The sequence below is a fragment of the Lineus longissimus genome, chromosome 2 (genome assembly GCF_910592395.1).
Source record: "Lineus longissimus chromosome 2, tnLinLong1.2, whole genome shotgun sequence".
Classification (NCBI taxonomy): domain Eukaryota; kingdom Metazoa; phylum Nemertea; class Pilidiophora; order Heteronemertea; family Lineidae; genus Lineus; species Lineus longissimus.
In genome coordinates, this window is record NC_088309.1 from 12,931,326 (window position 1) to 12,943,929 (window position 12,604).

Sequence of the window (12,604 nt, forward strand, 5' to 3'; positions counted from 1 at the left end):
TTTTATCGAAAACAAGTCACTTATAAGCGAGATATCACACTTTTTAGATTTCCACTTTTGGCCCCCTGGTGGCAAAGTTGAGGATCAGATCAAACTGAAATTCAGCACCAGAGGCTATGTGATATAGGGGGTTATATGTACTAAGTTTCAAGTTCATAGCTTTAGTGGTTAAGAAACGTGCCATAGTTTACACTCTAATGGCCAATTTACGCCATATGACCTCTGTGAACTTGAAAAGTAGGTCAAATTAAAAACCCGTATGATATAAGATGTATATTTGCTATGAGTACCTACAACACAAGTTTCATCGAAAAACAAGTCACTAATAATTGAGATATCACACTTTTTAGATATCGACATTTGGCCCCCTGGTGGCCAAGTTGAGAATCAGATCGGACCGAAATTTAGTGTCAGAGGTCACCTGACCTAGGGGGTGCTGTGTACAAAGTTTCAAGTTCATAGCCCTAGCGGTTAAGAAACGTGTCACTGTTTTTGAAATAGGATACGACGACGGACGACGGACAACGACGGACGACGGACACTGCAGCATTACATAGACTCCCCTACGGTGAGCCAAAAAGGTACAGGAAAAAAAGGTACAGGAAAAAAGGTACGGAAATAAAGGTACAGGAAATAAAAGTACAGGAAATGAAAGTACTGGAAATAAAGGTACCGGAAAAAAGGTACCGGAAAAAAAGGTACACAAAATGGCATAAATAGGCAAAAAAGGTACACAATTTTTTTTCAGAATATTATTCTCTTCAACTGGTTCAGACTCGGCCTATGTCTTAATCTTTTCTTGCCCATTTTTCTTCTACTGTGACTAAGGTGGTGCCTTAAAATAGTTTAATACATTGCCGACAATTTTGTTACAGAATGAATTTGAGGAAAATTCATGGAAGAGGTTGCCCAACAGGGGAGCCGACGTTTTTTTGGGTAATAACTACATGTACATTCATGTTCTTTTAAATTTTTAAATACTCGAGTCGTATTCTTATTAGGGGCGGATCCAGGGTGTTGGGAAAGGGGGGGGGGTGGGGGCGCACCTGGCATCCTACCTGGCATTTCACATTAAGATTCTCGCCAATTTCCCTAAAAAGCTTGTGTTTGGTCTTAAATCTAATAATTTGTCTGTTAAGACCTAATTGGCCAGGCACATTGTCAATTGGGTCCAGCTCTATGATGAATGTTAATTGATTAATTGCAATTTAACTTGAACATTGGTACATTTATCGGTTAACCCTTTTGCAGAGGGAATTGTCCTAGAATCTTTACAATCATCATGATCTTGATAGCCGTGTTTTCACTCTTGAAAACGATAACGGTATACTGGAAATTTGATATACCTATTTCTAAGGCCTATGCAATGCCTACGCAACAAGAATTCAAATGATATTTTAAAAAAAATTGTGTACCTTTTTTACCTATTTATGCCATTTTGTGTACCTATTTTTCCAGTACCTTTTTTCCGGTACCTTTATTTCCGGTACTTTTATTTCCTGTACCTTTATTTCCTGTACCTTTATTACCTAGATTCTGCTAGAACATTACTTAGCATGAAGGTAGTCTAACCCATCCCTGACAATGCATCAGTGGCTATCTGATGGAGGCTCTGGTAACTATAGGCCTCACAAGCCAGCCTGTTTGGCCTTCTGTCTTGCACTTTGTTTGCGAGTGTGCTTCAGAAAGGATAAATTATGTGGTGATTATGAGGTGATTATGAGGGAGATATCAGTGTGCGTAAGGGTTTTGCTTGGAATTATGCATGATGTAGAAATGTGTAAGTACTGTATATAGTTATGAGCTCAGTTTATTATCAAAACCTATTAATCAGATATGAAGTCTTAGCGCTCTGTTTCTTAGTTCCTTGGTCCATTAGAATAACATCGGTGACAGATCAGTGGTAACATAGCACTTGACGAACTAGTTAACGTCGTCGATATTTGGATGCCCAGGGTTGTGACATTGTCTTTGTTTCTTTAATGGTGACGCCTTACCGCTCAACCCGGTTTTACACTACACATTCTTCAAGGGGTTGCAGTAGGACTCAAACTTGTCTATGACATGCTCGGGTATCTCATCATGAGTCCACAAGGTTGAGCAGAATGCTGACCTTGCGTTTATCAGATTTTTCATCGAGTGCAGTTGCAGCCAAAAACATGCTGAATTCCTGCTTTAATGTCTCCCAATTCTCAGCAACGTAGCCAACTAGGTTGAGCTCATCCGGTTTACGAGACTGATTAATGTTTTTGGGTTCTTTTAACGACTTTCTGACACCATATTATGTCAAGGAACGAAGTAACGCACTCATATCTGTCTGGTTCTCTTATATGTCATTTTATGAAAACAGGACAGATTTCACCTGGGCTGTGATTGTGCAGGACCTGACCGTGAAGACACATTTTGTCACATGAGTGATCGACTGAAATGTGGCCAATACATAAATGGCCATAGCTAAGTATAAACTACGTGGTTGGCACCAGAAATGGAGATTAGCCAATGGCAAAGCCTCCTTGTTGATGGTACGAAGCACAAAGTTTTGAGAGAAAATTGTGCAGATTTCTTTATTGGCCTACTGTATGCATCATAAGTGAAAGAGACGTGCCCACATAGCCCTGCAAGGCCTCTGACAGAGTACCTTACCACTCACCTGTATGGCACTTCAAGAGCTTCTGGGGCAGAGTTGGACCTGCCAGACTTCCTGAAGTCTTCTGACCGCTGGGACATATTCTCCTTGTTTGTCTCCTTATACGGATTCTTGAAAGACTTCCTCTTTAGGATACTCTTAACAAAGATCTGAAAGGAATAGTCAAAATAAAATTCAACATCATCGCCACTATTTGGATGTACATTGTATCCTATCAACAACAGAGCAAGGACGGAGCGCACTCGAGGAGGCATCATTGCATCGCTTTGTGCCAAAAATGTAGCACTGTCTAACGTCATTATAACAATGCATCAATTACGTCTGGCATACCGTCAAGTAAGAACGAAATGGCCAGGGCCATTGTGCTCACCTCTTGTGAAGGGGAGAGTCCACTATTAACATTTGGGGCCCTGCTGGCCAAACTGAGAATCAGAAAAAGACTGCAGTTTAGTCTAAGAGTATAGGGGTACATTCGTACCAAGTTAGGGATCTGTAGCTAAAGCAGTGACAAAACGTGTCGTCATTGTAAAATGGCGGTGCCATAGGAAAACTTTGACCTCTGTGACCTTGAGAAGTAGGTCAAATCAAAAACCCACATTTATGAAATGTATCCTTGCTAGGAGTACCTACCATAAAAATGTTATGAAAATCAGACCACTATTAAACGAGCAATCAAACATTTTAACTTTGGACATTAAATGTGGCCCCCGGGTGGCCAAACTAAGAATTTTTCAAGATGCCCGCCTGGCACCCATATTGGCTATCACATTTGATAAAAAATCAAGGATTTAGTAGAGAGTACATAGATATACATCCAGATCAAATTTGGTTGCAATCCGATCATTAGTTTCGGAGTAATAGTACTGTGTTTATTTTTCAAGATGGCCGCCTGGCGGCCATATTTGATGTCCGAACGGCCGAAATTTTAGGGGTGGAATAGAGAATCCCCAGATACATGTCCACACTGGTTTAAACCCTTCTAGCTAAAATAGATAGGAAACATGCTACTGTTCAGTGAATCAGGAAACTTTGACCTCTGTGACCTTGAAAAGGAGGTCAAATCAAAAACCCGGAGGATATATGATGCACCTTTGCTAGAAGTACCTACCATATTTTTTTCAAAATTTCCCGACTACTATTAAGGGAGATATTGCATATTTTCACTTTTAACGTTTTGCCCCCTGGTGGCCAAACCATGCAACGAATCGGACTGAAACTTGGTCTCCAAGGTGTCATTACATAAGGGTACATGTGTACCAAGTTTCAACTCAATAGCTCTAACAGTTACGAAACGTACCCTGTTAACGGACGACGGACGACGACGACGACGACGACGGACGCCACGGTATGGGATAAGCTCACCTCTGCTAAGAGGTGAGCTAAAAAGGTTGCGTCACCTAATACCGTCACGTCGGATATAGATTTTGGCTGCAACACTGTCTCAACCAAAGTGATGCACGAATGCTTTTTGGTATTTTTATCTCATGACTGGACTGACCGCTGCTTCAGTCAGATTCCCTCCGTCGTTTTTTTGCAATTAATAGCGTTGTGGCTATCATAGATTATCAATTGTGCTTCCAAAACAATCGTATGCTACATCTGCAACAAATTAGGCTGGTATTGTGGGATATTTTTGTTTGAATCCGACACAAAACAGAGTAGCAGAAAATATAACCGGGTTTAAAGTATTTCATGTTTTCTTGATATTAAATCGGGGCAGCGGTAGCAGTGGAATAGAGTCGACCTCATTTTTAGGAGGTCATGGGTTCGACTCCCGGCCAAGTCACTGCTGAGTTCTCCTACTGGTCAAGTTCAAGTGAGCACCTTCTGGTTGCTCCTTGAAACCCCCGATTGATTTCTGTGGAGACCGGGTAATAATTTGCTATCCCAGTCAGCGCTTTAACAGTTTCATTACTGAGGAGGGCTATATAAATCTGTGACATTATTTTTATTATCATTATCATTAACTCAACACCACCCTGCACTGAGATAATGAATTATTTTGTCATCAGTTTACACACTAATCCCGACATGACCTGATATCATGCAATGAATTTATGCAAACTCAACATTATTGTGGTCTAATCTAAAAACTGAATTTTCATGGCAGAATGCCCTTTATTGTTTATAAACATTGCTGTGGTTTTCCCAGTATCAAATTATCAGACAAGATCTGGATGATCAGAGAGGATCACATTGTCAATGTCAATTCTGTCTTCTTTTTGACTGTCAACAAACAGTATACCGGAAAAGAATAAGTAGATCTGAGCTGTACTTGCTCTTCATTACCGTCACCACAGTGAGAATTTTAACAAGAGGCCCAAGGGCCTGGCGCTCAGCTGAGTTAATATCATTAATATCTTCCCAGTGTTTAGTTCATTATGCATGAAAATGGCATGCTCCATGGTATTTGATATCCTTTCGCGTTCACTACGGTACCAATGTTTTTGGTTGACATAATTATGCCACTGTTCATTCCTCAATCCTGACCATAATTCGGGTGAAATCATCGTATGAAAATATTTACCGAAACATGAAGTTTATGCCATGAATGAGGATACTCATTGTCATAGCCTTGTTTACAAGTACGAAGTATTTCCCGCGAATATTCAAAACTGCTTGGCTCCTTGCCAGTTAAATAACATGTGACTATACACAAAATAGAAAACTTTGATGGAAATTGTAAATCATTTTTTTATCTATCAGGAGAAACAAGCTGATGATGATCAAATAAATCATTCATGAGAAATCGTTTTGTTGCTGAAGCTTGCATGACGAAGTTAATGCTAAACCTTTTCTTGTGCTCTACTGCGCCACCGTAGTTTTCTATTTAGACCAGCGATGACGTCATTTCTGGTGATTCCCTACGTTGTCCAATGAGTGCTTTTTAAAATGTGCCATTTGGTATTGTACAGTATGCAATGTATTTTTTCAGCGCTGCCAGTTGCCGAACAGAATGCCGTAGCTCCCTCAATTTCCAATCAATTTTTTTTTTTTTTGTAATATATATTTTTATTTCCCTAGAACTTTCTTTTTTTACATTTTAAATTTTACATTATACATTTTTCTTTTTTTCTATATTTACATTTCACGGAAAAAAACCCTTTTTGAGGAGGCCGAGTATGAAAAGGGTAAAGGATTGTTTGTATTCTTTAAAGTCCTTAATTATACATAGGGAAAGTTTTGAAATATAAAAGTGCACTATTGGTGCATGTGCAAAGGTGCAGGTGCATGGAACATGTTTGTTTGTTGTTTTTTTTTATTGATTGTAAGGGGTTGGGCTCTATTTATTTAAACAATATTTTTCCATTTTTGGTAATGTTCATTGGGGTTTGTGTAATTTTCTATATTAGCTTTGTATTTGATGATGTTTTGTAGTTTTTTAAAATTTAAGTCCTCTTCCTTTAGTTTTGATGTGTAAATGAATTCTTTTATGATTAATTTTAGCTGTTCAATAAGACATGACCCCTTTATATCTCCCAGCAGAACATTGGTTTTATTGAAGTTGTAAGTTATTTGTTTTTGTTTTAAGCAATCTCCCATTTGAAGCCATATATTTTTAGATTTTTGACAGTCCCAGAATAAATGTTCTATAGTTTCAGTGTATAAAGGAGCAGTTTGTTGTATTTGCAAGTTTTGCTTGGTATAGGAATATATTTGTTGGAATAATTCGGTGTAGGATTTTAAATTGTAGGGCTCTTAGTCTGGTATCTTTGGTGCATGTTAATGGTATGGTGTAGAGTTTGTTCCAAGCCTCTTCATCCGTAGTTTCCCCTAATTTTTCCTTCCATTTGTTCTGTGTGCTGATAGCTTTGATGGTTGTCTTCTCTATCATTTTTGAGTAGGTGAACCCGTTTGGTTTTGGGGTATTCTGTATTTTTTTTAGTAGTTGATCTTGTATCGTTCCTAATTTTTTGCCTTTTAGTTTGTCTTTCCAGGTTTTGGGTACTGCCCTTTTTAATCCTATATACTGTAGGAAGTTACTTGTGTCGCCAACTGTGGTTTTTATGTCATTCCATGTTTTGAAGTTTCCCTGATTGTCAATTATGTCATTTATGTGTGTTATTCCTCTTTGATACCATTCTTTGATGAAAAATGAGTTTCTTCCTATTTTTATCTTGCACTTATAGAATAATGGTTCATTTCTTGGAGCTTCCTCTTCTAATCTATTTTGGAATTTTAACTCATACCAAGCCCGAAACACATCTTTCCAAAAAGGGTTTAGATGTTCGTAGAAAGATGGTTTTTCCTCCTTTGCAAGCCAAATATAATTACCTCCATATTTTTCGGTATAGGTATTGAGACGTATTTTCCAGTCATCGAAGTCTAAGTCATTTAGGATCCGTTTTATCCATGTTATTTTAAGGCTTTTGCAGAAAGTTTCTATGTGTGGGATCTTTAGCCCTCCTTCTTCTAGTTTGTTATACATGACTGTGCGCTTGATTTTGTCCGTGTTACCCCATATGAAATGAAAGCAGGCGTTTTGTAGTTCTTTGAGAATATTTTCTGGGGGGGGTTGGAAGAGCAGTAAAAAGATGAACTATTTTTGGTAGTGCTAGAGATTTTATGATGGTAGTTTTCCCGAAGATTGTAAGGTTTCTTGATGTCCATATGTTGAGGGTATTTTTTAAAGCTTGCCATTTTCTTCAGATAGTTACCTCTTGTAATATCTTCCTCATCCAAGTTGAAGTCAATGCCTAACAGTGTGAACTTTCCCTTATGTTGCCAAACTAAATCTTTCCCTGCTCCTTGATTATAAAAGGTCCCATCATCTCCTAATTTTATAGCAGCTGTTTTTGCATTATTTATCTTCAAGCCAGAGCATTTTTCAAAGTTGTCTAGTATTTCCAAGGCCGCAGTCATTGATTTTTCATTATTTTCCAATATCAAACAGGTATCATCTGCGTACAGACTATTCAGGAATTCCGAGCCTCCGATCTCCAGGCCTTTGATATTTGCGTTTCTCTTCAGTGTCAGTGTGAGTACTTCCGTGGCGAGTATGAATAGGTATGGCGATAGAGGGTCTCCCTGACGTACTCCCCGCTCTGTACTAAAACGTGACAACATGTGCCCGTTGTTCAAAATGCAGCTTTTAACATCAGTGTATAGTATTTTGATCCATTTTCTAAAATTATTGCCAAAATTAAAGTACTTCAACGAGTTATCAATATGTTCCCATTTTACAGTGTCGAAGGCTCTCTCGTAGTCTATCAGTAATAATATGCCCTCCATCTTCCGTCGTCTTAACTCGTATATCAAATCGTATATCAGTCTTGTACATTGTCCTATGGTCCGATTTTTTAAGAATCCTTTTTGATTGTGTGAGATCAGGTATTGGAGTGGTTTTTTCATTCTTCCTGAGTACCTGATAGAATTTTGTAGTCAATATTGAGCAAGCTTATCGGACGCCAATTCTTGACAAACTCTTTGGCTTTGCCTGGCTTGGGAAGACATGTTATGATTCCTAACCTTTGGAAATCTGAGAGTTTACCAACGCGGAACGCATAGTTTATTGATTTACTTAGGAGGGTTCTTAAGTCTTTCCAGAAAAATTTATAAAACTCCACAGTTAATCCGTCTGCTCCTGGAGAAGTATGTTGTTTGTCCATTTCCTTTACTTGTGGAACTTCATTTTTGTCTGGTGGGAAGAACATATTCTCGATCAGTGGATCTTTGTGTTGTTTCTTCTCAGAGTACAACTTTTGGTAGAATTGTGCTTGTTCTTTCATTATATCCTCTATGTCTGTCACCTCTTGTCCATCCTCCTTGATTAATCTTTTCACGGTTTTTTCTGTGTAATGTTTATTCTCCAGATTTAGGAAAAATTTACTTCCCCTCTCTCCTTCGCAGTGCCATTTTGCTTTCGCCCGTATCATTATGCCCTCGATCTTTTTCTCCCGAAGTGTTTCTAGTTCTGTTTGTGCCTCGTGATATTTGGCAAGGTTTTGTTCATTCGGCTCATCCGAATATGATTTATAGAGTTGATCAATTCTTCTTTCCAGGTCTTTTTCGTCTGCATTCATTCTTTTCTTTAGATGAGTGGAATAAGCTATTGTTTTGCCTCGTATCTTCATTTTCAATATTTCAAAGAGAAGTTGGTCGTTGATATTAAAATTTCTTTCCTCTGTTGGCTTTTCATGATCCCTCCTTTCACTGTACTCATTGATGGTTTCTTTCATACATTGCTTGATTTCTTTGACGTACGTTTGATCTCTCAGAAGTGAGTTGTTAAACTTCCAGATGCCTGGTCCTTTTTTTTGTTCATTGAATTTGATGCACATTTCTACTGCTGCGTGATCGCTTTTATATCCTGGTTTTATTTTGATTTCATTAACATTGTCTAAAATATCTCCTGACACTAGGAAATAGTCAAGTCTACTCTGTTTCTTTCCACTGTGCCATGTAAACGTTTGAGTTGTCGGGTGTTTTATTCTCCAAGGATCTTGCAAATCCATGTCATCTTTTATTTGCAATAGTTTTTCGTGAGCTTTTGGGTTGTTCATTTTTTGAATATTTGAGGTGTCTAGTCCATAACTTTGTACAACATTGTAGTGTCCTCCCCAGATGATTGGTAGATTTTGGTAGTGGCAGATTTTTTGTTTGAGAGTTTCAAAGAAGGTAGGATTGTCGTCGTTCGGCCCATATACGTTTACTAGCAATAGGCGGGTATTATGCACCGTCAACTCTAGAATTATGTATCTCCATTCTTCATCTAGGCATTTATCGTGTAAGGTGTATTCAAATGAATTTTTGAACAGAATTCCAACTCCTCTACTATTGCTTTTATGATTAGCGAAGAAGGCTGTGTAGCCCCATTCCTCCGTCCATTTCTTGAAGTTTTCATTCTTCGAGTGGCTTTCTTGAATGAAGTTTATATCTTTTGCTTTTTGTTTTAAGTAGTTAAAGGCATCATGTCCGCTAAGCCCCTAACATTACATGTTCTAAAGCAAAGGCTCATGTTGAGTGCGTGCGTGCAAGTGCTATTACAAAATGTCAATTACAATACAGTAGTGGTTGAAAAATAGGCGGCTTATTCCCTAAGCCTGGTCACCAACCAATTGTGGCAGAAAAGAAATAACTAGCCTGGTCAGCCCATTCATGACCAGTAATGATTAACTGAGACTCAAGTCAAGTACCAACATGGGTACCTGACAATAGCAAAAAGAAATGACCAAAGTGAAGACTGGCACCCTATCTAAGTTCACAAACATGTACAAAAGCAATGGATTAGGGTGTGTACCAGTGAGCTTTAACAGCACACAAGAAGTGGGCACACATGTACTATTTATGGGGGCCGTCCCAAAAATATACACTCATCTTGTAAAGGGTTTTCCCCGAGTCTAAATATTAGGATTAAATATTTTAATATTTAATCCTAATATTTAGACCAAATATTTTAATATTTAATCCTAATATTTAATCCCAAAAAATTGTTAAAACAATTTTTTGGGATTTACTTGTATCCATATTGAAGTTTCTAGAAAGATCACACGTTGATATTGTCTTAACTTGTAATAGGATAGTCTTATGATACTATATGTGTCACTGTGTAATTTTGTCACAATCTTAACTCTTTCAGTGCCCAGGATTTGGGCATTTTTGGGCATTGTCACTACCCAAAATCTCACAAAAATAATTGAGATACACTCATCAAAATTCTTCAAAACCTTTGTCTTTACCTCCTGTTTCAATAAAACAGCAGTAATAAGTAGGGGCATACTAGGATTATGTTCTAAATTTTTTTGAGGGAGTGGTATTTTTGGCCGATTTTCACCATTTTTCACCTAAAATGAGGGGTGGCAAACCCCACCCCACCCTCTCAGTCGAAAAAATTATTCAATTTGGACGCCCCAGGCCAGAGAAACCATATGAACCACATTTGAGTAGCTGGGGACATCTGGTGTCGTCTGGAGGAACTAAAATACCTTAATATTTAGGACGTACATGTACGTCCTTGGCACTGAAAGAGTTAAAAACACCCACACAAAAGGGAAATTTAGTACAAATCTCTCAAGACACATTACATTATTTGTCCGTTTGTTAAGTATAACAGTTCACTCAGTCACAAACCTTAGATGTCGCACACAGTAATCCATATGTTCTAGGACTAAATGTCACACAATAGTCCATACGTTATATAGGGGTTAGATGTCACACAAATAATCCATACGTTATATACGAAATATGTTTCGCATATTATCCAAGTTTCTTATATATAAGCGTCCTCCAGAATACAGATCACTCAATGTCACTGAATTCGTAATTCCACATTGAAAAGATTGTAAGTTGCTTATTTCGTGAAGTCACATGTGAATGTGATGTATTTTGTTTTGTGCCTCTAGAGCGACAGGCGGTAGGAGAGCAAAAACAATAACAATGTCTCACATTAGTCCATGTGTCGCATGTCGTTGTTTACTGCTTGATTATCTGTTTAAAGTCATCAAAAATGTCTAGGGTGTGAATTTTCCCATTTTTATCTTTTGCCCTGACTTTTCCATTGGTGAACCACACAGCCTCGAACAGCCCCGACTCCTCTGCTTGGCGCACCAAGGAAACGTTATCTCGAGTCATGTCTTCTGCAATCGATATTCCGGACCCCTTCAGCTGCTTCCTATTCGACAAAACAGAGTGCCTGAGCCCCCTGTCTTTGAACCGAATTATGATGGGCTTATACTTTTGCGTCATGGACTTCTTGGATTTCGGCAGTCTGTGGGCAGCAGATACGTCAGCAGGGGAAATCTCGATCTTAAGTTTCCTCCTTATGATGTTACAAACTACCTGCTTTACGTCCTCGTCTTTCTCCTCCTTTACATTGAACATTCGAGCATTGTCCTTTCTTGAGTACTGGGCCTGTCTGTTGAGCTCCTTCTTTGTTTCTTTTGGGCTAATGTATCCTTTACTTTTGTCTAACTCAGTTTCTAAAACTTTCACACGTGTGTCCAGTTCATTTATTTTTCCATTCATTTCTTCTATCACATTTTTCAGATATGCACGTATTTGTTCCTTAAACTCCTTGAAACACGTTTCCATTTTGGAGTCAAAGTCTTTTAATGCTTTACCAGTACAAGAATCCTGAGACTCCTCCTCAAATTCACCAAGCAAATCCATTTTCACAGTCTCTAATTCCTCACCTTAAATTTTTGCAATTTTTTTCACCTGTGAGACGGTCCCTCCTGAACTTGATCCACCTGAACTTAGAGGGCGATCTCTTTTCTTGGTGAAAATTGAGTATAACCTTTAACTGGTGTTTTACTTGTAGCCTGGTCTGATCCTGACATCCTTATGTATCCATTTACCAAGAATGGGCTGCCTAGCTGTTTGCAGAGTCTCTGACTTTCTACATTTTCTGGAGCTCTTGGGTCTGCTTCCTACAGGTGGCGGCCATGTTTTTTATCACAAGTCCAATCAATTTTTATGGGAGTGACATTATTGTATTGCTTAGAATGTCTACTTTTTACTCATGAAAGAATCGTAGAACTAAAACTTAATAGGCGAACAGAATCATGCCGATTCACTGCACATACTGTGGGAATTCTCCACTTCAAAATACATTGGCGATGTCATCGCGAACAGAGCATGCACTTCCGATATCATTTTCACAGAAATGTGGCCAAATTTTCAAGAACTAATTTCTGAAAGTAGTCCCTAAAGACCTTATGACTACCACTGAAACGAACTAGTGATAATATCGCCTACCAGACTTCATTTTAAGCAGAAAATTGGGTACTTGAGTGTCATTGAGCTCCAAGATTATTGCACATGGCGTAAACAACATGCCGCCATTTTGTCTCCGCTTCGGTATTTCATACGCCGCTTATAATGCACCTTCTCAATTAAAACCAACATAATAAGGCTTTACACCGTTGATTGAATAGGAACACCACACAAAACACAATAAAGTGGGGGTACAATCGATTACGAAGCTGAAGTGAACAGTGATTTATTCCTGGAGCTACT

The 12,604-nt window shown here is 38.5% G+C and overlaps 2 protein-coding genes across 3 annotated transcripts in view; both read right to left on the reverse strand.

The window, feature by feature from the left end:
- The window catches only part of LOC135482654 (calcium/calmodulin-dependent protein kinase kinase 1-like), a 300,476-nt gene that overhangs the window by 34,167 nt on the left and 253,705 nt on the right, over positions 1–12,604 (reverse strand). For both annotated transcript variants that reach the window (XM_064762904.1, XM_064762905.1), the window contains one exon: positions 2,651–2,796. In XM_064762904.1, the coding sequence (XP_064618974.1) occupies positions 2,651–2,796 (146 nt within the window). The remainder of the gene's footprint in view (positions 1–2,650; positions 2,797–12,604) is intronic.
- LOC135482655 (developmentally-regulated GTP-binding protein 1) overlaps positions 3,967–12,604 on the reverse strand; it is a 520,179-nt gene continuing 511,541 nt past the window's right edge. Inside the window, exon 11 of the transcript XR_010446249.1 lies at positions 3,967–4,009. The gene's annotated coding sequence lies outside the window, so the exon portion shown is untranslated. The remainder of the gene's footprint in view (positions 4,010–12,604) is intronic.